This window comes from Brachyhypopomus gauderio, chromosome 17 (genome assembly GCF_052324685.1).
Source record: "Brachyhypopomus gauderio isolate BG-103 chromosome 17, BGAUD_0.2, whole genome shotgun sequence".
NCBI classification, from domain to species: Eukaryota; Metazoa; Chordata; class Actinopteri; order Gymnotiformes; family Hypopomidae; genus Brachyhypopomus; species Brachyhypopomus gauderio.
This window is the reverse complement of record NC_135227.1, coordinates 18,511,722-18,537,644: the sequence shown is the minus strand read 5'-3', so window position 1 is coordinate 18,537,644 and position 25,923 is coordinate 18,511,722. Positions and strand designations below refer to the sequence as shown.

At 43.4% G+C, this 25,923-nt stretch overlaps 2 protein-coding genes across 13 annotated transcripts in view; one reads left to right on the top strand and one right to left on the bottom strand.

Annotated features, from left to right (window-relative positions):
• Positions 1–14: 14 nt before the first annotated feature.
• eno4 (enolase 4) lies at positions 15–21,628 on the bottom strand. 4 transcript variants are annotated; one of them, XM_076977700.1, is made up of 13 exons: positions 21,499–21,628; positions 8,304–8,432; positions 6,956–7,140; positions 6,614–6,759; positions 4,497–4,663; positions 3,986–4,114; positions 3,708–3,773; positions 2,917–3,081; positions 2,208–2,333; positions 1,804–1,996; positions 1,230–1,291; positions 377–494; positions 15–213 (listed from the first exon to the last, which is right to left on the bottom strand). In XM_076977700.1, exons 2-13 carry the CDS (start codon positions 8,370–8,372, stop codon positions 122–124), a joined length of 1,518 nt encoding a protein of 505 aa, XP_076833815.1. In that variant the 5' UTR covers positions 8,373–8,432; positions 21,499–21,628; the 3' UTR covers positions 15–121. The 4 variants fall into 4 exon arrangements, with proteins under 4 accessions (XP_076833815.1, XP_076833812.1, XP_076833813.1 ...); XM_076977697.1 differs by lacking the exon at positions 21,499–21,628 and adding an exon at positions 9,296–9,511; XM_076977698.1 differs by lacking the exon at positions 21,499–21,628 and adding an exon at positions 9,296–9,511 and having other exon boundaries at positions 15–210.
• A 606-nt stretch (positions 21,629–22,234) lies between these two features.
• The window catches only part of hspa12a (heat shock protein 12A), a 40,159-nt gene continuing 36,470 nt past the window's right edge, over positions 22,235–25,923 (top strand). For 2 of the 9 annotated variants that reach the window (XM_076978036.1, XM_076978034.1), the window contains exon 1: positions 23,207–23,342. In XM_076978036.1, the coding sequence (XP_076834151.1) occupies positions 23,303–23,342 (40 nt within the window). In that variant the 5' untranslated portion in view covers positions 23,207–23,302. Of the gene's footprint in view, positions 22,819–23,206; positions 23,343–23,366; positions 23,498–24,538; positions 24,661–25,923 lie in introns of those variants that run through there. The other 7 variants (XM_076978038.1, XM_076978037.1, XM_076978032.1 and 4 more) reach the window with 5 other exon arrangements.

Below are 25,923 nucleotides of genomic sequence, written 5' to 3'. Positions count from 1 at the left end.
TGAGGGCCTCAGAGAATGAAGTGATGGAGGTGCTTGTAGCTAACGGGATCGTTGTGAGGTAAATGAATGGTGGGAGGGACCCATATCTGGTGGGTGGGGAGGGGCATCAGTATGATGTATGTTAATTGAGGGGTGGAGCCTGCACCTGGTGGGCAGGGTCTGACTCCTCCAGTTCAGTTGCTGCCTGTGTCAGGTTTATTTCTCTCATTTCTGCTAAACAAAAACAGACAGAAAGGCAGAAATATAGCGGCGTGTGTGTGTGTGTGTGTGTGTGTGTATATGTATATATATATGTGTGTGTGTGTGGTTTCACTGTGGTAACTATCTGAAACAGCACATGTACATTTGTTTGCGTGTGGAGGTGTTGAACCCTTACCCAGAATGCCTTGCTCCTCCAGCTCTGTCTCGATGCTCAGCAGACGGTTAAACTTGTTCATTCTGCTCCCCCCACTCATTCCCCCCAACTTAAGGAATGACACACCCAGACCAACAGCCTACACACACACCCCACACACATATATACACATTTTTATACATCAACTTTTTTTATAAATCAAACTTAAAACTCACTTGTTTAAAGTTGCCTATGACCTGTAAATTCTACTTGCACTGTATTTTTAAATTATGTAAGGTGACCTTGAGTGCCAAAAAAGGTGCCATTAAATAAAATGTATTATTATTATTATAAACACATACACACACACACATACAGACTCACACACACATACACACACAGACTCACACACACACACACACACACACACACACACACACACACACACACACACACACACACACACAAATATTAATATGGGGACTGGGGGGGTCAAAGATGCATTTGTTTTAGCAAATGAAAGCAAATGGAGAAACTGGTAATAACATCAAGTATTCTTTTGTCTTATATTGGTCTTTATGCGTTTACTTTTATAACGTTCATCACTACTTGCTTATCTATCTGTATGATTGTTCAAAACCCTTCCTTGCTGTTCAGATCAGGGACTCTGTGCCCTCTCTGTCTTGGCCCACAGTCTTGGCTCCATGTACAGGAGGTGACTCAGTCTGTAGCCACACCCACTCTGAGGATCCAACTGAGGGGATTCAGACCTATGCAGAACCGCCATGGGGGCGGAGCATCTCCTTAATATACAGGGGGCGGAGCATCTTGTAGCCACACCCACTCTTACTGAGGATCTAACTGCATGCAAACGGTGGAAGGTGTCCTGGCTTACCACATCTACCAGAGAGTCGTCGCCAATCTCATCACCGCGTATGGCTAGAATGGTCTCTCCCTCTGCAGACACACACACACAAAAATAACATTATATTAAAATGCTCCTGCATTCTTATGTGGTCTAATTTGATATGAAGTGTTAATAAGACATTTCATATGAGTACTGCCAGAGTCACTGCGTGGAATTATTACTTTGGCTGAACAAGCAGTGTTTTCACACAGCCAGAGCTCAGTTTTAGACCTAGACTAGAGTTCCAGAGATAGACTAGAATAGATCACTAGTGCTAAGCCCAGACTACAACTGAACATTCAGTCCAAGTCTACACTTAATCCAAGTGCTGTCCTTAATGAGACACACTGATAGTTAATTCCTGTCTCTTTCACTGACTGGTTTCCCAATGATCCAGTGCTAGTTTGTCACAAATCTTTTTGTCCCAATGTGTGTGTGTCTCTCTCTCTCTCTCTCTCTCTCTCTCTCTCTCTCTCTCTCTCACACACACACACACACACTCACACACTCCATGCTGTTGAGACCCAGCTCCTGTTTGTGAAATGCAAGTTCTGGCATCTACCTCTCTGGTCTGTGACCGCATGGAGGAGGTCAGTCAGGGTCATCTCGCTGCGGTGCCTAAGAGTGACCCATGTGACCCCTGGTGGGAGGGGTTTGGTCTCCCTGCAGCGTGGTAGGGGACAGTATGCCCTGTCTGCAATCAGACAGCATGACTGACCAATCAGAGAGCTCAGTTTCCTCCACTGTTCCACGTCCTTTACAGAGAGACAACATGTCAGACGCTAGATTATATTCTACAGAGGAGGAAAACTACGTTTCCAGATTAGACCTGCATTTTGTCACGCCCTCTCTGTGAAACACTTAGTATCACCATCATGTGGTCCGTGTGGGACACCAGACACACAGCGTGTATGCAGCGGTATTACAGTATGAATGTGCAGGTGGATTTTCAAGGTGGTCTCTTACTTCTCTCCTGAAAGGGTCAATGAGGGCCGTGATGGCTGGATATTTACTGACCAGCCCCGTGAGCACATCCACCAACTCGTCTGGAGACTTCAGACATCCTGCCATCACCTCATACTTTCCCCTGGGCTGTGACCGCACAGGAGATCTTTATAACCCAATGTCTCTCTCACACACACACACACACACACACACACACACACACTCTCCCTCACATACACGCGCGTCAGTAAACACACAACCCGGAGCTGATAAGTGTACATTAGCACATCGCAGCTTCTCACCAGCTTATACGTACCCTGTGCAAACCAGCCAATGACATTGTCTCGCAGAGTTCACCTTTCAAGTGTTATTGGATAAAGTCAAAGTGTTGATCTGGTCAGCAGAGCTATGTTTATCTGGGACATGTTATTCTGAGATACACACATGCGTTTCCTGCTTCATTCACAACCACATTTTAAACCTTAAAGGCATATTATAAAAAGCTCCAGCCCAAACATGTCAAACTTGATCAAGATACCCGAGGCCTTCAGGAACAGCCTCAATATCAGAGATGGATGTGTTCATTTAGAGATAGATCCAAAGGTCAGAGGTGAGTGTTAGATAGAGCGTAACCTACCCTCAATAGGATCAAACACAAACCTGCACAGCTAGTAAGTATTAGGACATTTGTGGTACTTGGTATACATTTTGTTTATTGCTATCCACTCACATAGTCCATTAGGGCATGAGCTGCACAGTTTAGGGCCAGCCGCAGGTCTGAGCCAATCGGGAGGCCCAGGTTCTTGCAGGCCTCCATCACCAGATCGAGTGCCTGCTCCGCCCGCTCGAGACTCAGCTGCACAGCGCCCCCTCCAGATACTCCCAGTACTGCAGGCTGGAGGGAGAGAAACGCAGGCCTGTATCAGCACACACGTAGGGTCAAATACAACAGTGGAACTAGAAACCTGATATGTAGTCATAATGAGATTATGCGTGTAATTCTCTGTCCCGTGTGCGATCACCTGTGTTGCATGTGACGTGTGATCATGTTTGTTGTGTGTGTTCCTATGATGTGTGTGTTGGGATCATCTGTGATGTGTGTGATGTTGCGTTTATAGTCTGTGATGTGTGTGTGTGTTGTGTGGGATGGTTTGTTCTGTGATGTGTGTGATCATGTATGTGTGTGATCGTCTGTGATGTGTGTGATGTTGAGTGGGATCGTCTGTGCTGTGATGTGTGTGATCATGTATGTGTGTGATGTGTGTGATGTTGAGTGGGATTGTCTGTGCTGTGATGTGTGTGATCATGTATGTGTGTGATGTGTGTGATGTTGAGTGGGATCGTCTGTGCTGTGATGTGTGTGATCATGTATGTGTGTGATGTGTGTGATGTTGAGTGGGATCGTCTGTGCTGTGATGTGTGTGATCATGTATGTGTGTGATGTGTGTGATCATGTATGTGTGTGATCTTGAGTGGGATCGTCTTTGTTGTGAGTGATCTGTGTTCGGTTTGGCCTCCTACCCCCATTTTACTCGCTGCAGTTATTCTCTTTATCTCTCTCTGGACTTCAAAACCCATCTCAATGATCTAAAAAGATAGCACACACACACATGCATTTCAATACACACCAAGAACCTGTAAGATCCTACACTACATACTCATGAATTTGTTTGAATCATAGACTTGTTTTCCAACTATGACTGTGACTGCACTCCACCAAGATTAGATCTGCTGGAAACAAGGAACCTGTTCAAATATTCATCTTCTGTGCAAGTGTGTGTGTGTGTGTGTGTGTGTACTTGTCTGGCGGTGTATGGTGCAGTAGGCAGTAGGATGATCTCCTCCAGCAGGTTGAGTTTCCCTGCAGATGTTTTTCCACAGCTCAGTAGCGTGAGCAAGGGTGTGGGCAGAGGGACGGAGACTTGAGCCTGCAGGAGACACACAGAGAGACACACAGAGAGACACACAGACACACACAGACACACACAGACACAGGCAGAGAGGGCAGAGTGGATGAGGGGAGCAGAAGAGAGAGAGAGAGAGATGGGGATTAATGAAGACACTGCTGTGACCTGTGTGTGTGTGTGTGTGTGTGTGTGTGTGTTGACCTGGTCTCTAAGGTTCCTCACGTATTTGTAGAGAGGCACTGCTGTGACCTGTGTGTGTGTGTGTGTGTGTGTGTGTGTGTGTGCGCTGACCTGGTCTCTAAGGTTCCTCACGTATTTGTAGAGAGGCACTGCTGTGACCTGTGTGTGTGTGTGTGTGTGTGTGTGTGTGTGTGTGTGTGTGTGTGTGTGTGTGTGCGCTGACCTGGTCTCTAAGGTTCCTCATGTATTTGTAGAGAGGCACTGTTGTGAGACTTGCTGCAGATTTGGCTGCTGCCAGTGACACAGCAGCCACGGCCATCGCCCCTGGCAACACAGGTTCTGCTGGCTCTGGAGGCGGGACCAGCTTCTCTCCACTGTTTACCTTCTTACCTGCACACACACATTACCAGCATGAGAACAGCTGTAGAGCAGCAACACCAGCATGAGAACAGCTGTAGAGCAGCAACACCAGCATGAGAACAGCTGTAGAGCAGCAACACCAGCATGAGAACAGCTGTAGAGCACCAACACCAGTATGAGAACAGCTGAAGAGCACCAACACCTGCATGAGAACAGCTGTAGAGCACCAACACCTGCATGAGAACAGCTGTAGAGCACCAACACCTGCATGAGAACAGCTGTAGAGCACCAACACCTGCATGAGAACAGCTGTAGAGCACCAACACCTGCATGAGAACAGCTGTAGAGCACCAACACCAGCATGAGAACAGCTGTAGAGCACCAACACCTGCATGAGAACAGCTGTAGAGCACCAACACCTGCATGAGAACAGCTGTAGAGCACCAACACCTGCATGAGAACAGCTGTAGAGCACCAACACCTGCATGAGAACAGCTGTAGAGCACCAACACCTGCATGAGAACAGCTGTAGAGCACCAACACCAGCATGAGAACAGCTGTAGAGCACCAACACCAGCATGAGAACAGCTGTAGAGCACCAACACCTGCATGAGAACAGTTGTAGAGCACCAACACCTGCATGAGAACAGTTGTAGAGCACCAACACCAGCATGAGAACAGTTGTAGAGCACCAACACCAGCATGAGAACAGTTGTAGAGCACCAACACCTGCATGAGAACAGCTGTAGAGCACCAACACCTGCATGAGAACAGCTTTAGAGCACCAACACCTGCATGAGAACAGCTGTAGAGCACCAACACCTGCATGAGAACAGCTGTAGAGCACCAACACCTGCATGAGAACAGCTGTAGAGCACCAACACCTGCACGAGAACAGCTGAAGAGCACCAACACCAGCACGAGAACAGCTGAAGAGCACCAACACCAGCACGAGAACAGCTGAAGAGCACCAACACCAGCACGAGAACAGCTGAAGAGCACCAACACCTGCATGAGAACAGCTGTAGAGCACCAACACCTGCATGAGAACAGCTGTAGAGCACCAACACCTGCATGAGAACAGCTGTAGAGCACCAACACCTGCATGAGAACAGCTGAAGAGCACCAACACCTGCATGAGAACAGCTGAAGAGCACCAACACCTGCATGAGAACAGCTGAAGAGCACCAACACCTGCATGAGAACAGCTGAAGAGCACCAACACCAGTATGAGAACAGCTGTAGAGCACCAACACCTGCATGAGAACAGCCACCATACAGCAATACCAGCATGAGAACACTTAAGCTACTATTTTTGTATTGGGCAAAAATGCTGAAACAGGAAAAGCTTAAGCAAAAATGTATTGTCAGTACCAGGTCTGTCAAGAGAAGCCTTTCTCAAGGCCAAGTGTGTCCAGAGATGTCTTTGTCAAGACCAGGTCTGAGGTCCAAAACTGTCATTGGGACCAGCTCTGTCCAGAGATGTCTTTCTCAGGACTAAGTTGATAATTACGACCAGTTCTGTCCAAAGAAGTCTTTGCCGGGACCAGGATTGTCATTACGACCAGGTCTATTCAGAGATGTCTTTGTCAGGACCAGGTCTGATCAGATATGTCTTTGTCAGGACCAAGACTGTCATTAGGACCAGGTCTGTCCAAAGATGTCTTTGTCAGGTGCAGCTCTATCCAGACGTGTCTTCAAAGAACCATGTCTGTGTTAGGGATGTCTTTGGCAGGATATTTTCTCAGTTACCATACTTCTGTCTCAGTTACCATACTTCTGTCTCAGTTACCATACTTCTGTCTCAGTTACCATACTTCTGTCTCAGTTACCATACTTCTGTCTCAGTTACCATACTTATTTCTCAGTTACCATACTTATTTCTCAGTTACCATACTTCTGTCTCAGTTACCATACTTCTTTGTAGATCACCACTGTTTGTTTGGTCTCAGAACCACACTTTACACTTTACTCTTTTACCTTTATCCCCTCCCTTCTTGTCTTTGGTTGGAGCAGATGTGGGAGGGGGTGTGGCATTGTTTTTGGTTTCACTTTTCTCCTCCTCATTTTCTCTCTCTCTGTTTCGAGCATCCTGGTCCTCTAGGTACCGGGCCAAGAGGAAATCACTGCAACACACACACACACAGTAAATTAGTAGCTGTGGTCTTTACGTCATTTTTGAATTTCATGTTGTCAATTTTTTTTGTCACACTAAAACAACTTAAATGAAACATACAGACATATACACACACAGAAGAGCCTATTAAGACGTGCTGTGTAATTAAGGTAAAAAAAAGTAAAGTGGGTAAAACGTGTTCCTACCTGAGCAGGTTGTCCAGGTGTGTTTGGTGGGCGGGGTTAAAGCCATGCAACATGGACCTCAGATGCTCTCTAATCCACTTCAGTGCCGTTGCTACAGACACCTGCTGATGGTTACCATTGGCAACCACATCCTCTGACTCCACTACATCATCATCCACATCAGTTATCACTGCACTACAGACCAACTAGAACCAACAAACGCACATAATCAGTGCACTGCAGATTAACTGCAGAACACACAGGCAATCACTGTACTACAGACACACACACAATCACTACAAACCAACTGCAATTTTCCCACACTGACAATCACATTACAGACCAGCCAACACACATGGACCCAAATATGCAATATACTGCTTAAATTTAGAGACATAGGAAAACTAGACCAATCTGCACTTCAGAACTGCTACACATGGAGATGCAGAATCAGTTCAGCAAGTATTCCAGAGTTGCTCACCTCCCATAGAGCCTCTCTAACACTACACACACACACACGCGTGCACACACACACACACACACACACACACCTACACACACACGCACGCACACGGCTGTCATCTTTCCACAAAGTGGATTGATGTTATTGTGCATGGTTAGGCCATTTCATAATCACTGATTTCTCTACTATGATGAAATTGTAATATGTAAACATTTTCTTAAAGACATAAAAGTTAGGAATGTATTTTAAAAATAGTTTAAAATTGTACATTGTTTGAATTGCGTTGTTTACCTTTACTTAGAGCTCAGCCTATTTCAATAATTCTTTGCGTGCCACTACATATTGTGTGTGTGTGTGTGTGTGTGTGTGTGTGTGTGTGTGTGTGTGTGTGTGTATGTGCGTGCATGTCTGCACCTGTTTGTCTATTCATGTGCGTGTATATGAAAGAATATGTATATTCAACATTATTCATGCCTTTTAAAGTTTGGCTGCATTTATATATGTTTTCATTGTCCTGTTGTTTGTATTGTTCTGGGACTGGACAAATAATAACCTGAATGTCAGAATTTGAATGCGTGTTAAAAACGGTCACATCACACGCACCAGCACCATGGTTCATATAACCAGTCTCGTGCATCCCAGTCACGGTTCTGGAAATGTCCAGTTCTGCCCGTTTTCATTGTGTTGGGACAGGAAAACCCGCCATAATCTCCCCATACAACCCATACAACCCCCCTGGTGAAGTAATACCGTTTGAGCAGAGTGGTAAAGTCTACCAGCCACGCAGGTTTCAACTTTAGTGAGGTGGGTGGAGGGGACCATGCTCACACCACCCAACCTTACTAACCCCATGAATAGTCTTTAAAGTGAAATACAACATTAACTGAGACCACCCCCCACACCCACCTTCTCCTCGTCCCTGATGACGCAGTACACGTCCGCCTGCAGCGCGGCTCCCCCTCGCGCGTCGTACATCGCGCGTCCCGTTACCGCGCTGATCACGGGAGGCAGTGAGGAACCGGAGAAACGGTTCGCCTGGCGAAGCACAACGTGGGTCAGCTGATGTGTTCAGTGAGTCACACCGGGTTCGTTCAAATTTATACACAGTTAACGGCGTTCAAACACAGCCGGTTCTGTTGTAGAGGCAGATGGACGTAGAAGTCACCGAGGCAGGTTTACGGTTTGGCCTGAACGTTAAAGAAATGACCGAGGGGAAGTAAAACCTTACAGATGATATAGATGATATAGATTACATAGATTTAATAGATGATATAGATGATTGATATAGATGATATAGATTAAATAGATTATATAGATGATTGATATAGATGATTGATATAGATTAGATAGATGATATAGATGATTGATATAGATTAAATAGATGATATAGATTATTGATACAGATGATAGATTAAATAGATGATATAGATTAAATAGATTATATAGATGATTGATATAGATGATATAGATGATTGATATAGATTAGATGATATAGATGATTGATATAGATGATATAGATTAAATAGATGATATACATTATTGATACAGATGATATAGATTAAATAGATGATTGATATAGATTACATAGGTGATATAGATGACATAGATGATTGATATAGATGATTGATATAGATTATATAGGTGATATAGGCCTATATGATATATAGATGATATAAATGATATAGATAATATAGATGATTGATATAGATGATATAGATTGACACAGGTGATATAGGTTATATATATAAATGATATAGATTGACATAGATGATAAAGACGATTAATATATATGATATAGATGATTGATATAGATGATATAGATGATTGATATAGATGATATAGATGATTGATATAGATGAGCTAGTTAGCACAGTTAGCTAGCTGCGGGCGGTCCATACCAGATATCCATAAACATCATTAGGCTTCTCATAAAACATCTCATTTAATACCGCTTCTATCTTCTGCGGGATGCCGTTAGCTCTGTAATATTCGGCTGCTTTATTTTTTAAGTTGTAAAACTCTCGGTCTTCTTTAGATGTCCTGCTGTTGCAATTCAATAACCTTTTAAACGACATTTTGCTTCGGGAAGTGTTGAGTTTCGAGGCTCGCGCAGTTTTGTTTATACTGCGGTTGCTCGGCAACATCTGTTGTAACATCGCGAGAATTAGAAAGTTACGTTCACGTGTAAGAAAGTTTTTAACCATTTGTAATTATAATCTGGTTTTTAAAGACTTGTTTTTTTTAGTTTCGGAATAAACTAAACGTACAACGGAATAAAATATGAGCAGTTTGACTAGCTCTTAATTTTCAGCGTAGATCATTTTGTAAGGCTTTTGCCCATATTAAGCTATTTAAGAGCACACGCCACTAGCCTATAAATTAACATGTAATTAATTAGTTAATAAATTGGTGAGCGGTGCACCGTCACAACACGCTTGGTGTGATCGCCCTATAATTAGTCTCCATGACTGACGTCTCTGAAACGTTTTCAAATTAATGGAGATGTTAAAATATTTCAAATATTACACACTGCTGTCACAGTTTGAAAGAATGAAGAATAAAATGTAAATAATCCTTATGCTGACACTTCACATTGCACTGTAGAATCTACATATAGGCCAATTACATAAACTAGTGATTAGTGGTCAGAAAAAGATTGATATAAGCAACGTGAACTGTGCGCGATATAAATTTAAATTGTAATGCAAATATACAGACAGCAACACAGTGTTCAGTATCTTAACACCGGTTAAAACGGCGCTTTTACGAGAGGCATAGCTAAATGACAACATTTTACTTACCATACATCTAGTAGCTTTGCCTACGTCACACCATTATAAACTCATCGTTGAAATGATCTATTCCACATCATTTTAATTTATTGTTATGTTTTTGGAAAATAGATTAGATTACCCTGTTAGCATCTTGTAATTTCCACTGTAATCGTTTAAATAATATTGCAATCATTTCTAGAGTTAACCGAACGTAGAAAAGAATCAAGTGTCAGTAAACTCAACCTACGACAGTTGGCCAACTGACGGAAAATATTGATGCAACGAGCATTTTAAATAACTTTTTACACAGTTCCTTACTGGATCGATTTTTAAACATATAATTTAAATGAATTAAAATTTTTATTCACTTTATATTGAATTCAATAGAACTGAAGGAAAAAGTCAGTCGTTTTAAAATTAGGATTTACACATTATGTTTAATTAAAAATGGGCAACGGGCATATTAGCAATAAAAGAATAATAATAATAATGCGTATTATTATTATTATAAGATGGGCTACTTATGCAGTCAGTGGTATATAAATACCGTAGTCATTTAAAAAAAGATAAACAGTAACGAATAGCGTGAATGAACCCCCTCGCCTGGGTGTGTGAGCAGGACCGTACGCCATTACCGGGCTCCTGTCGTCGGTGATACCGCATCTCTTCAGTACCAGCACAGCGGAACAGTCTCTGATGGAGCCCACCATATATTCACTCTCCACGGATCGATATATCACATTTATTAGCTCTACAACAACTACCACTCGAGAGAAAGTATTTCGTTTTCCTCATCTTCTAATCTTTCACGACAATTTTATAATGTTTTTAAAGATAAATTGTTTTCAGGAGTTTTATAATCGCTCTGTGAATTGGCATCGTGGCCTTCATTTCCGCTATTGCTACAGCGTCTTTGCATCTAACCTTAATTCTGATTGGTAAAGAAATATTTGAACAAATTGTGTTTATCTTATTAGATACATTGTTATGGTATTCAAACATTTAAATATATCTGCCTCGTTTGTCAACAATGCAAAATTACCAAACGGGGACAAGTGAACTGTTGGTTTATCATCAGGCCTATAAACGTGCCGGTTAAAGATGCCACACCGGATAACACGAGGTGAACAGCAAATCGGCTCCATGACACTTCCGTGAAATCCTCGGCGGCCTTCAGGTTATACTGCAGTCATTCACTTAATCTCGTTATAGAAATGTGAAATAACAGCATAGCCGCGCTTCAGAATATTATGTTTGATCAACTAGCCTATAACACATCCTAAGGGTGACATAAGAAAAACGTTCTCCTTTTGAATCTTGATATCTTCAATAATATATATTGAATAAAAACACTTCTCTCTCTCTCTCATATATATATATATATATATATATATATATATATATATATATATATATATATATATATATATATATATATATATATACACACACACGTGTTTTGATTCGTTTAAGCAAAGCAGTTTGTACTACAGTTTGTAGGCCCGCATGGGCAGTCGTATGTCTAATTTAGTTCTCTCGCTGAATCATCATCATATATTCAGCTCATCTTCGCCCTCCATAACGCCCGATATCCGCGCGCTCGATGTAAATACCCCCCCCCCCCAATAAATAAATAAATAAATAAATAAATATAATGCGTTTAATCCGAATGTAGTGACCTTAATCATTCATGAGTATGCTGTAAACTCCGATGCAGTGGGCATATATGCCTACAATTACCCCACCCGTCTCGAGATTAAGAGATCTCTGCATTATCTCCCAGGGATGAGAGTGTAGAAAATTTAAATTAATAAATTCATTATCGTGATGTGATAGAATTCAAGCAAAGTGGACACATTAATAGACGACGAGGTCCAGCGTGACGTTTCTATCTTCACATTAAGAATAAAAATATTTTAATACAGCCAGTACTGACATCGGGTCACACCGGAAAATCTATACTGTCATTTGACAGAATAGCCTCCATGTAACGTGAGAAAAGAATTCTCTTTTTTATTGTTGCTTTATTTATTCTTTTCCTGTCCATTTGATATTTTGGTGATTATACAGATGACAAATAGAATATATCTAGATATGTCTATTAATATCCAGACTTAAAATCTGTCAAATGAAATTATAAATAACGTAAATAACGGAATTCCGAAACTAACTATCTAACGCCATGCGTAGCACTTGTGGAGCACGTGCGGTCTTCAAGGGTTTCATCTGTTTATTTATTTTTTTTATTACAATGGTAAATTTATATAAAAAAAGAGCAAATTTCATTCAGTACAAAAAGTAATTGGATCTACAGGAAAGAGGAATGGGGTAGAAAACTGCCCGATGTCATTTTATCTAGAAAGGTATAAATGGTATAAAAAGTGTTAATTGTGCGAAGGGGGAGCACATAGGTATATGGGCAAAAATAAGAATCTGCTACATACACACACACACACACACACACACACACACACACCAAAGTAATTTCGAAACGTGCCCTTGGGGACCCTGTAAATTTCAACCAGTCTGGCTCTTTATAATAACCGTAAAGCCGACTAAGACAGCAACAGGACAGGTTAAAGGGGCTATCTGTGAAGTCTTAACTCAGGTTCACGGGGGGGTCAGTCGTTCCAGGACACAGTCAGTCAGAGGACAGTGGCGTAACTAATATCAAACTATACGCTCGGGGTTTTTTTTTCAGCGGTTGGTCGCACGTACGGATGGTGTAGGGACGAATAATATCTGACTACAATATGTGCCTGCTGATATGATGCTACATCGTTGTCATATTCTCGGACGCAGCAGCACGCACTATACGATTTTACAGCGCAAACTCAACTTTATAGGATTTGCACGTCTCGGTTTGCTTTTAGGCGAGGGGGGTAAAGACGCGCGCACAGGACTACAGCGCAGGGCATCTGGTCTGCTGAAAAAGGACAGTTCATGCAGAATAAGTGGGTAACAGGAGTTATATGCACAGAAATGAGTGTCCTCGAAGCTCAAACGCGCTACTTCATACCGTGCGAATATGTTTAACCTATTAGGCTCCTTAAATATGCATAGCGGGGTTAACTAAGAGTTTAAACACAGCGCGCCACTGCATGTTATTGTCGCCACCATCCGGCCAAAGCTGCACCCCCTTCTGTTCAGATTGAACTCGCCAACTGAAATAAATATTCATTTCAAACTGAAAAAGCCACTCGGTTTTACAGCCTATCAATCGAAGAGGTCTACTCCAACACCCACTATCCGGTTTAAACACACAATATAAATCTCAAAAGGACCACAATTTTTTACATACTATTTATTGAGAGTCCAGGATGCAGTTGCATCATGACGCATTGATTCTGCTACGCTGACGCAAAACTCTCCGGTAAATAAGACGTGCGGCTGAACTTTACAAATCCCTTTCAAAGACATATTCACCTATTAGATGTAAAAGAATGATTCTATTCACTTACATTCCGTAGAAGATACTTCCATTGGCCACTGCCTTAGGAACAAAATGAAAAGTATCTGAAGTGTATATGGCACTGCGGCGGGCTTTCTCGAGGTAATTACACTGGGAAGAGAAACTATATGCGATATCTATTGGTGGACCTCGTGAAGGCACACCGAGACTTCATTCACCTCATCAACAGAACCTTCAGTCCCCAGGAGAGCGCTTCCCCAAAACAATAGCAGTGGGTACCCGGGGGCGTCTGATGGGTGTGCGCTCCCCCGGCGGTCCTTCCGCCCGCCTGGGCTGGACCTGCTTTAGTGGAGCGCTGGGCCTTGACGAGGTCGAACCGACTTTTATTTAACGCGACAGCATCTGGACGTCCGGGCTTTGGTGAACCTCCAGGCCGAGGGAAGACGTGTGGCCGACGCTGAATCACACCCCTCCAATTACAATTTTTGGCGCTGTCTTGTTTCTTTATTTTACTTGTGCATATCGTTTTCTATTTTTTTTTTCTCCACAAAAAAATCTCCAATGAGCTGAGGTGAATTATTCTGAACAATCTAACCCTTTCTGTTGTGTGAGTGTTTCCCCAGAACCTCGCGGTTACATTAGTAGTGTGAGCGTTTGTGTGCGTTACATCGAGGCCTTCTCTCGGTGTCGTGGGTCCTTCACGGTGCACCGGGAGCTCGCGCACTTGTCGCGGTCTCGCCCGTGAAGATAACGTATAATTACCCCACCCGTTTGCACGATTGTTATGTCAATTCGCCATTACGCATTGTGACCCGCGCGTATAGTGCTCAGCTCGTGGATCGTAACAAACACGGAGATAAAGCACGCCTGTGCCACCGGCGGGCCTTCCTCAAAACGCCTGGGTCGCCTGTCTGCATTCACACGTTTTAATTGCTTAACTAATAATGTTAAACAGCTTGCCAAGGGTCCCGCCGGGTCACGGGGAAAAGGCCATTTCCACCTAATTAGCGTGTCTTCTCCCAACCTTAAGCGTCCAGATGCTCCGCCTGACGAGCACGAGGTTGTGGTGTTTAATTGCCCCGCCGCCGCGCGCTCGTCCTGCCCGTGTTTTCAAACTTGACCAGGTGTTTGATGAATGGGGCTATTGGACCCAGCGCCTTTACCCAACTAGCGTTTCATTCCCTATTAATACCATCGTGAGCCCGCAAACGTTCACTGAAGATGTACTCAACTATCTAAAATTATTTCGAAATGTTTTGGACTTTGTTTTTTTTCTTTATTTGTTTATCTGTTCTGAATGAATTACACACAATGAATTATACGCAGAACAAATACGCGAGTGAACATCGTTTAAGCAACACTTGATGCTATAGTGGGCACGATTCAGCAAAGCGAACAAATGTCACTTCAGAACCTTTTGCTTATATCAACAAGCTGAATAAATAAACAACATAACAATAAGTGAATAGTCTTAACAAACAAACCAAAATAAAATGTAAAATATGCTGTTTTCTTAAAGTAGACTTCATTTTAAAGGTGTCGTCAGTGTATTTGTGAACTAAATGCTTCCCTGGGATTTGAATAACCCGTCCTGTGTGGACATAATGTGATCATAGTTATAATGTGTATTGAAACTATTTAAATATATTACACAGCAGTATTAATATTACAAGGCAAAAACTTTATTAACTTAAATATTTAGTTGACGTAATTCTAACCTTTTAAATTATAATTGTTACACTTATTCGAAACCTTGCGCAATATTATTAGTTAGTTGCAGCATGTACTACCTACTGATATGCGCAAATCTCGATACACGGCCAAAGCCGATGTACTTGATAGGTCTACTAACATATAGTCTAGTTTGTTTTTCACTTTAACACAATTCATAAGTCAATAAATTAAATGTTAGATCTATAATGAATGACCAATGCACAGTCCAGCGTTTACTATGATAATCGAAAACCATTCTCGCATGGAAGAAAACAACCCGTCTGAATATTTATTTATTTGTTTATTTATTAATTTCATTATTTTTATAAGACTTTTTTTCACATCAACGATCTCTAACCTCGCTCATAAGTACCACATCCAAGTGGTGCCAAATATTTCCCAGAAACAATGGAGCCATCAGAACATTTGGAAAACGTCAGTTTTCTAACGGCACGGTCAATTCTGACACAAGAATACTACTGGCACGCTGAAAGTGGGAGATTAATGGTTTGGCTAAAGCACACTCTTAAGACTTTCTTAATTAGTGGGGCCGATATGGTTTAAGTAATTCTCCTAGGCTCTCCAAGAGAGTTCACGGACAGGTCGCGCGCTGTTGGGGCTCTGCAGAGCAGCAGTGGGCGCGCGCTACCTGAGCCCTGGTCGCGCGGTGTTGTATTACTCGTTTGTAGCTTCTCTTGTCGCCATCTGGCTAATGCTTAAGTAAGTGCAAACCCTTGACCTTCGCATATCCGTACGAGTATACGTTTTCCGCCTGAGAACGGCAGCAAAGTAAGACACAAGTGTCATTTAACCTCTTATGCTGTTCGTAGAAAGCTTTGAAAGATCCAGTAACGCCGGCGAGCTGGAGTGTTTAACCCAGTTCCAGGAATTTTGATTTATTCTACAAGCCAAGGCCCGGTTTCTTAAAGAAATGCAATTTTAAATCATATACAGTTGAGTAGCTAAATTACAAGCAGCTACACGTCAACACGTTTTGTGCTACACCTGATCTTGCCATTTTATTTTCTGTTAAGTTAAACCGAGTGACAAAATCACCGCCTACTGTGTCCATTTGAACCTCAAGTCTAGAGTTTATAAACGACCAGTTGTTAAATTAATTCCGACCGTTTCCGGATCTATTTGCTTTGCCTTGTATCTGTTGTTATTGTAGGTCAAATTCTTGATCATAACTTGAAACGATTAGAAACTATAAGCTCCACTTATGTGGAATAAATCGACGTCACGTGTAAAACGCAGAAGCTCGTGAAGAAGCTCGTGACGTGTCCTGTGGGCCTGGAGGGCTAATGTGTCTGGTTCTGGTTCTGGTTCTGGAGGGTGCTGCACCCCGAGCAGCACGTTCTTAATACGGTGTTGAATCTCAGTGTCATGGTAGTAATGTGCTGATAGACTTACACTGGCTTGGTAGTTGCTTAGTAGTGATGTAGAATAATTCATGTTTGCACATTAAATAAAAATGACATGGATATCACATACACACAGGCAAACAGTATTGTAATGCATCACGTAGTAGTATACACACACCGCAACTACTACTGCAAATATTTATTTATTTATGTGCTTGTTTATTTTTCTGAGTTGTGTTGTTTATCGATTGTCAATACATATCCGACGATAGTCCAAAAATGCCCATGCTGTTTGTTTTCGTTTACTGCACATTGTCAATTCTGCACTATATTGAAGTCTAGAATGACAGAGAAATGATGCTGATGCTTAGACCAAAACGTCAGACGAAGTCCAGTTCCTACGCATTTGAGAGGAAAGAAACTGAGCGAAACGGCTTGTTGGGGATTGTTGCGACAGTCGCGCGAAGCAACGACGCGCGCGCGTCTGATCGTTCCGACCCCACAGGCGAAATAAAGCACGAAACCAAGCGGAGTTGTAGACGTGTGTGTCGGTAGTCCACTCCTTTACGTCAAAGTGCCTCGTGTCTTCACACTTTTGCTCAGACTCTGTACTCTCTTTATTAGAAGCACATACATTGTACTTTCGCAATAAACTTTATTAGGTTCACATATCCTATCATAATTTTTAAATATGTGTACAATTATTATTGCATTGCACTCATCATCAGCCACACACCGGTATATTATGACCATCGAACCATAGCTGACTGGATTATTGTATAGTTTGTAGACCATATTCAGCAGTGCAGTGACACTAATGCTGTAGTACTGGCTGTCTGTCTTGTCTAGAGTGACTTGTTCCAGAGGAAAATGAATTAATAGTAGTTTGTGCTGCTATAATGTGGTGCGCTTCCCACACAGAGGTATGGTGGAGGGGTCCGAATGGGATACTGGTGGATTGGTGTTGAGATGGTCACCAGAACACTAGCACGCCACCATCATACCTTTACCATTCCAGTATTATAATACTACACACTATTACATACATTCCCCATACTTCTGTCTGGATAGTGGCATGGTAGTGTGATAGCAGTATCGTGGTGGTCTGGTCGTGGGTGTGATCCACGCCTCATCACCAATAAACATCTGAGTTAGGATTAGGGCCAGCCCATACTGTACATCCCCAACAGGGATGAAGTGTGTAAGTGCCTTCTTCACTGCTGGCCCCTGTGGCGGCTTCTGCACTAGTGTGTTTTATCAGACCCTAATGGTTTGGTGCAGGATATCTGACATCCTGTGTATAATTACATCTGGGCTATAGTACATGTGTGTATATGTACATGTACGTAAATGCTTTGACTGGGTAAATTAATAGTATCTTCACACTCTTGGCATTAACGGTCGTCCCCTCCTGTCCTGGAGTGAGCGGACACTCTTTGTTTTGTTCCTGTTTGAGTTCTTGCTGGCCTTTGTTTATCTTGTGTCTTATGTTTACATGCAGCGTGTACTCTCCTGTCAGTCCTGTCTCCGCCCACCCTACCTAGTCCTGTTTGTGTGGCTCCGCCCAGGTTACCCTGCCCCCTCCCCTTCTTTTTTTTTTAGCTCCGCCCCACTCATGATCACTCTTTATCCACATTAGCCGTTCACTGTTGTGTTACCAGTCACCCTGTTTTCCAATGTACATTTCTGGCTGTTTGTACCTGTGGTACTTCTTCAGTTTGTGGTTTGTATTTAATTTTAATGTCTTGTCCTGTTCCTGGTCTTGTCCTGTTCCTCTGGGAGTGATGTAGGACACTAAGGTCCCGTCACCAGCCACGCCCATCAAACTATCTCAGCTCTCTGTGCTCAATAAAACCTCTTCATTTTAGTGTCTCTTGTTTATACGGCCTTCAGCCTGATCCAGACATGACATCAGCATAGTCCAGGTGGGCATTTTACCACTGCTGTTACTATACTATACCATGCTGATGGATTTGGGAGATGACGTGAAAGGTCTATTTGATCGCAGGTATACAGTAGTGAAGGCATCGCTTTGATCTCAGTCTCACCACTCTGTCTCGTCTCTCACAGCCAAGCTGGGCAGACATGTGGACAAACACATCGTCACCCAATTTCATCACGCAGAGAACAAAAGAATAGTTCAAACAATTCTCTGTGGTTGAGGTCTGGGCAAGATACCACACTTTACAGAACACCATCAGCAAGATTGATTCAGTTTGTGCAAAACTGTTGGTTTAATGCGAATCCCATTTTCAATGTGATAATAACCATCACCAAGCCAGTGTTGTCCTGCATGGTATCAGCTCCATTTCTGAAACGTCTGAACTGCTGAAGAAAGACGGTAGCATAATTCTGCCATTCACAAGGCCACACAGTAGCTCAGACACCAAGCAAAACTAGTCACTTCTGACAGTGACACCACAGAATTATCAATAGGTTGTAATCGGTTATTTGTACCAGTATTAAAGTTGTTACTGTGTTAGTGCTTCACGGTTAGTCACAGTGAACAAGGATTCATTCCCACGTGCCCCGGCTCGTTGGTTTATTGGCCCACCTGTGGTTCTCATCCCTTTTGTGCTGCATGGCCTCCCATACATGTAGGTTGGAGTTCAGGATCCTGTCCCTCTGGGTTCCCCCTACACTGTGCTACAGCGCCCCCTGGTTGCAGGGAAAGGCCTCTGGTTTTGTCATTTGCTACAGGAACATGTCACACTGTTGCGTCTCCTGCTGCTTCCAGCATGTGTGATGTTATTATACATAACGTGTATTTAAGACACAGAGCAACATGGAACTGCATTATTGACCAAAGAAAACCCCTCTAACATCTCCTTCTGACTCGGAGCAGTTAGGTGCGTATGACAGCTTTAATTATATATTTTTTCTTTTCTTCCTTCTTCTTATCTAAACGAACAGCAATTGAGTATAGTATGAACATAGAGATTATAAGTGTCATAACAGTTACTACACACAACAAACAATACAATAACAAACTGTCAATCTGAAGGTTATGCAACACCACATTTGGCTCTTGTTGCTAGTGTCCTGATCCAGCTGGCGGTAAATGTCACCAAAATCACTTGACATGGTCAAGCACGCGGGCCAGGAGTGGAACGTGGCTTAAAACCTAGGAACATTCTTCAGGTCTGGTACTCCACGGGACAAAGTACTAAATGTCAGCACAAATATGTTGTGCAAAACTTGATTAAATATGGATGCCATTTAGAAGTTATAGAACTAGCCAGTGTTGTCATGACCACTGGCCTCCCTACCCTGCACGAACACCTAAAATGTAAACCACTGTGAGTAAGTCATATCGTTGTAATTTTTTTTATTTTATAGCTTTCTATATATATTTATTAATGTATCTCTTGTGCATAATATGTTATTTATGTCTTTTTCTTTTGTTTTTATGTTTCGTGTCAATGATCACACTGAAGCAAATCCCTAGCAACTTGCACAAGTTGCATGGCAATAAAGTATTGAATCTTGATCTTGAAACTCACAACCACACTTATCCTGTGAAGTGGAGATTCAGATTAAGTCTTGCGTATCATCCATATTAAATCTTATTGAAGACAGATGTACCTAAAATGAACATATATAGCTAATAAAGACACTAAACGTACTGTACTGGTGTACTTAATGAAAACAAGTGTACCTAATGACACATGTAGCTATTAAAAGCAGGTATAGGTGTAGGTAGTACATACATATTTAAACAAGTTAGATTCATCCCGGTAACCTTTGCTAGAATTTAATGTTTTTCGATTATTTTCTATGATTTATCCCTCAACTGCAAAGTCAGACAGTTCTGTCCTGTAATATATCACACAGCTCCACTGAACCAAGCAGACATTGCATTGTAGTTGCCTTCAAACAGTTAATCTGGAGCCAATCAGATTCTGCCTCAGTGAGTTAATTTAATCGTTTATGACCACTTGTTATCAAGACATTATCATACGAGTCAGATCTGCTCACTGTAGTTCTGCCGTTCTGTTAGATCTATTGCTGGTGTGTTGATAATTGTGGGTCTTCCAGGTCAGATATGGCATGACCACTAGATGGAGCAATGAGCTGGTTTATAGCCACAGTGAACATGACCAGTCTTCACCTCCACCACTCCTCTCCCATCAGCACCAAGGAGCTGTGTCCAGAGCTGTGTCCAGAGCTGTGTCCAGAGCCCACACCAGCAAAAGCGTCAGCGCTGGACAAACACTGTGTTATAGGCCCAGTTAGAGAGGAGGAATTTTACTAATGTTGTTTTTTTGGTCAGCTTTGTTGTGTAACTTACAAAGTATGTCCCCTGTCTCCCTATCTTGTTTGTAAGATTCACTCGGTGTGTTGTTCTTCCTCAACTTAGGGCAGTCATGGCCTGGCGGTTAGGGAACTGGTCTTGTGACCGGAGGGTCGTGGGTTCGATTCCCAGACAGGCCATGACTGAGGTGCCCTTGAGCAAGGCACCTAACCCCAACTGCTCCCTGGGCGCCAGGGCTAGGGCTGCCCACCGCTCTGGGCACGTGTGATCCACAGCCCCCTAGTAACCACTAGTGTGTGTGTGTGTTCTAACTGCACAGATGGGTTAAAAGCGGAGGACAAATTTCGATTGGGGTGTAAAAAATCACAATTGACAAAATATGGCACATTTCAGTTTTAAAAAACTCCGATTCCATCTCTTATCCTAAGGGAGGAGAGGTCACTTTCTATAAATACTTTTTTTTTTTTTTTTTTTTTTACAGCTCTATCAATCAGGATTTTCTGAGGGGTATTTGATGTCTAGGACAAATTCCACCTGGTTCAGCTAAGAAACCGTAATGGGACCAGAAGATAGAGTCACTCACTGTGATCCAAGCCAACAGCACAATGACTTGGTCTTGGACTTTGGCTATTCCAGAGTGGAGACGATAACAGGTCCAAACCAGAACAAAAGGTCCGTAAAACAATAACGGTAGTCGAGGAACACACACTCGGTGTGCTGTCAAAACCCCACAATGAGGAAATTGCAGAAACAGGCTTAAGTACAATGGTTTAATGAGAGACTGGCACAATGATTTAGTAGTCCCAGAGCATTCTGGGAAGTTGAGTCGTGTTTATCGGGGCCGGAGGGCAGCATGAACGAAACACATTCAGATCTCACTGTGGAATGACGACTGAAATCAAGACTAGTTCAAGCTATGCATTTAGATTCAGTTCAGTGACTACGACTAACACTAAGAAAATAGAGAAACACACAACTTGCAGCAAGATGACACAAATATTCTGAAGTACTTACTGATGTTTATACTTTACCCTGATTAGCGGATATCACAATCATGTGGCCTGTGTGCCAGTCTAATCACAGCAGCTGTTTTATCAGCTCTATCATCTGTGTCAACCAACTGTAAACATACAACTCCCGAGTTAATTAAGGGCAATTAAACCATATTTTAGTATGATTCATTTCTGTAACTCAGTCTCATTATAAGTAAAACTGCAAGACATCAGATGCATTAGTAAAACTGCTCAACTCTGATCAGGTTCTAGAGGGTTGCTGGGTTTTGAACCCCTTCTCTCCAAACGTGCAGGGTTAAAACCATAACCTAGCGCGTTAAAACCAATTAAAACAGCACGGAAAAGTTTATTTAAGAGCTCGAAGGTGGACTTTGGGCATAAAGGTTCAGTGCCAATGTGATTCTGAAAGTAAAGTCAATGCTTATCACGGCTGATGGAGAGACAGGGTTCGTTGTGCTGTAGTCTATATTGTGCATACTTTTCCCTCGCGTGCTTGCGGTCGGTACCGAATGTTAACCCACGAATGGGAGCAGTCAGTAGGTCAGCAGAGCCGGGCTCGGTCAGGGGGCGGGACGGACAACCAGCAGACGGAAAGTCGCCGTCAGCCCACTTCCTTTCTCCAAGTTGTCAAGGCGTCTCCAAAGAAACTCCCACAATGCCCAGAAGGGCTGTTCCAAGCTAACTTTAACCGTGGACAGCCTAACATCTCAATCCTGAACCGTGCAGCACAGGGTCATTCAACGAGTGAACGCGGCCTTTGCTGAAACATCTAATGGTCCTCGCTAAAGGCAAAAAGGCGCTTTGATGTTAGTAACTTCATGATTTTGGAGTATCGAGACATGAAGATATGATGGCTGACAAAGAAACGTTGATAAACGACATCATAACAGGTAAGATAACATACTTTACACGATTGCAAAGTCTGTGTTTGTGGTGAAGTGTTTCATCAGTGATGCTGTCACCGCCCTGTCTGCTATATTCACCTCCTACCCTCCCGTTATAAACACGTTTAATGTGCTTTTAACCCTGAGGCGCCGATGCTCCTTTAGACCGGCGTCTGTGTTTCTGGGGTACTCGGACAACCTTGGTGGGCTGTAGTACTGTGGAACAGCCACAGATGAACTGCAGTGCATAACTGTTCCGCAGTGGGTGAAAAGACACCGATCACACCCTAATGTGTGAATAAAAACCGCAGCTGGGTCCGTTGTTGTTTTTCTTTTCTCGCGGGGCTCCAAAGTTTAGCGGAAAGTTTTCACAAAGGCTTCCCTACGTGTGAGACACGCAACATGGCAGTGTGGACCGCTGTGATCGTGGCGGTGCAGAGTCACGTGGTGGGGCTCCTGGGAGCTTTGAGTCAATGCAGCAAAAGTCTGCATGCCTCATCATCATCATCATCAGGTGAAGCCGCCGAGAGGTAGGACCTACATCCCTGGAGCTGCGAGAATGATCTAAACGTGCCATCTTGCTGCATATGAGACCACTGCGAGAGCATTTCCTCTGTTTCTGTGTGGAATAGTCGCATTGCAGAGAAATCTGTTTAGACGAGACGACAGTATTTTTTTATATCGGGTATGAAAACGTCACGACGGTATTTTGTTTACAGTCTTCTACATCCGAAGTGTGTTTTTATATCTTAGCTCTGCGTTTCGGTGTGATTAGTTACCAGTTCGTGTGTGTTTGCACGTTGTCACGCAGGAGGGATACGTGACCGTCCTTTAGTAAGGACACTAACCTAAATAGTCTGACAGCTAATGTGATGTAATTCGGGAGGGGCAACCGCGTGTGTGTGGACTACAGCACCGCACATGTGTCCGTCCCAGAGCTCGTTTGGCTACATTAACAACATACGGTGCACAGCGATGCACTGCACTGTCGATTAACCTGCATGTGTCTTCGAAACCTCACGGTGCTAGCGTTGTGTTTGTTTGGTGTTTAAATCCGGACGTTGCGTGTAGTTGTTGTGGGCCTACTTTAAACGCTGACACCCGTCCGCTAATGATGTGCATTTGCATAGGAATGTTGATGATTTAGCGCGAGCTCGTCCGTTTGTCCGAGTCACCGCAGCGCATTTCTGCACTTCCACATAACCGCCGTGTCCCGTTTAACCTTCACGCACTAAAGATGCCAACGGCAGGAACACGGCCCTCTCGTTCCCACGGTGTGGCGGGCAGCGGGGTATAAAGGTGCTTTTGTTCGCCGGGGGGGAAGAATGGGCTCTGGGGTAGCGCGTGCCCTCACGTAGCGAGGAGGTGGCGGTAGCAGGCCGGGGGCGCGCGCGCGCGCGTGCGTTGGCTAGCTGGCCGGGCGTTTCACGCGTGGACGAGGAACCTCCACATGCAAACAAAACGTTTCTTAAACGTGTGGTATATATTTCCGCAAATCAAATGATATTACGTTATCTTTATCTCACTGTAAGAGAAAGATGGCCCTCCCCCCGGACATGAAGACCCACACAGTCTCATATATATAACAAAGTGATTAGTGGTCTTTGATTTTAGGATTTTAAACACTCAGAGCAGATGCGTGACTAGACGTTTGTTGATGGGCTGCCAGCATTTTGGGTCTTAAAAAGGATGGCACATGTTGAACTTAAAAAAACAATAAACTACACATGTAGATGTAGGTGGTCACATGGGGTGGCCAGTTAGATTCAAGAGGGGCCCTGGGTGCCCTGGCAGCCATGCTGGTCCCGCCATGGGTCCAGAGATGCGAAGGTGGAGGACGTCAGTCAGGTGAGACGTTAGTTTAACACTACTGACCAGCACTTGCTACACTGACTTGAAACATCAGCTTAGCTATGAAGCCTGCTGTGGGCTAAGTGTGCTACAGCTTTGAGGGGTGTGACGTGCTTTAGCATTGTTCCTTTGTCATGTCTGATCAGATAAGGCGTCTGGTAGCACGGGCATGGTGGTGTTTAATGTATATGTGTAAAGGCACAGTGGAGTTGCCCCTCTACGTGTGGGGTCTGGAGCGTGGCTGGGTAGCCCAGGCAGAGGCATCTAGCCCTGGGGTGGAGGCAGAGGGTTCACTGCCTGAAGCACATGGAAGGATCTGGACTGCAGAGTCAGCAGTAGTGATGAGAAGGGACACCAGCAGAGCACTGCAGCACTGATACACACACACACACACACACACACGCAAGCATGAATTAACTTATAAGACATTGCAGGGCATTGTACAGATCGGCATGAGTGCACGCTGTGTGTGTATATGTGAACATGCACATGAAAAAAAAGTGCAGACATACACACACACACACCCATAGTCTGCTGTCTGTGTGGGAGGGTCTGGCTATGTGGATGCACGCACGCACACACTAGATATGCGACAAAGAGCCGAGATGTCCACTGTCTCTGTGACGGGGTGTGGCCATTTACACGTGCGCTCTAAAGCGCACAGACACACACACACACACACACACTCGTGAGCAGACAGGGCACAGAGGTGGTGTGAGTGCATCCTGGGAGGGTGTGGCTTTCTGACAGCTTCATACAAGACATGCTCTTCACACCACCCATAATGAAACCATGTGTTCTTCAGCGGATTTGGCAGCTTATTTGCTATAACTGTAATTAGCTACATAATACTCATCAATGATGAAGTTGAATCATATTTTGAAATATTATACTATCAACTATCTACTTAAGGCATGGCCTGTACTACTTAAAAATACACACGGAGCAACAATGCAAAACAAAAAAAATTAAATAAAACCAAGCAGTGGTAATTGAACAATTACTCAATGTAAACAGTTACTTCAATCTAAGCAGTGGTAATTGAACAATTACTCAATGTAAACAGTTACTTCAATCTAATGGCTGATCTGGAGGTGGATCTGGCATATCTGAGAGGATCTCTGACCGTCTGATTGTGGATCTGGGGGTAGATCTGTGTCATGTCTGAGGGGATCTCTGACTGATCTGGGGCTGAATCTGTGGCAGGTCTGGGGCAGATGTGTTGGGCTATTCACAAAGCTAAAAATTCTCAACTTTCCA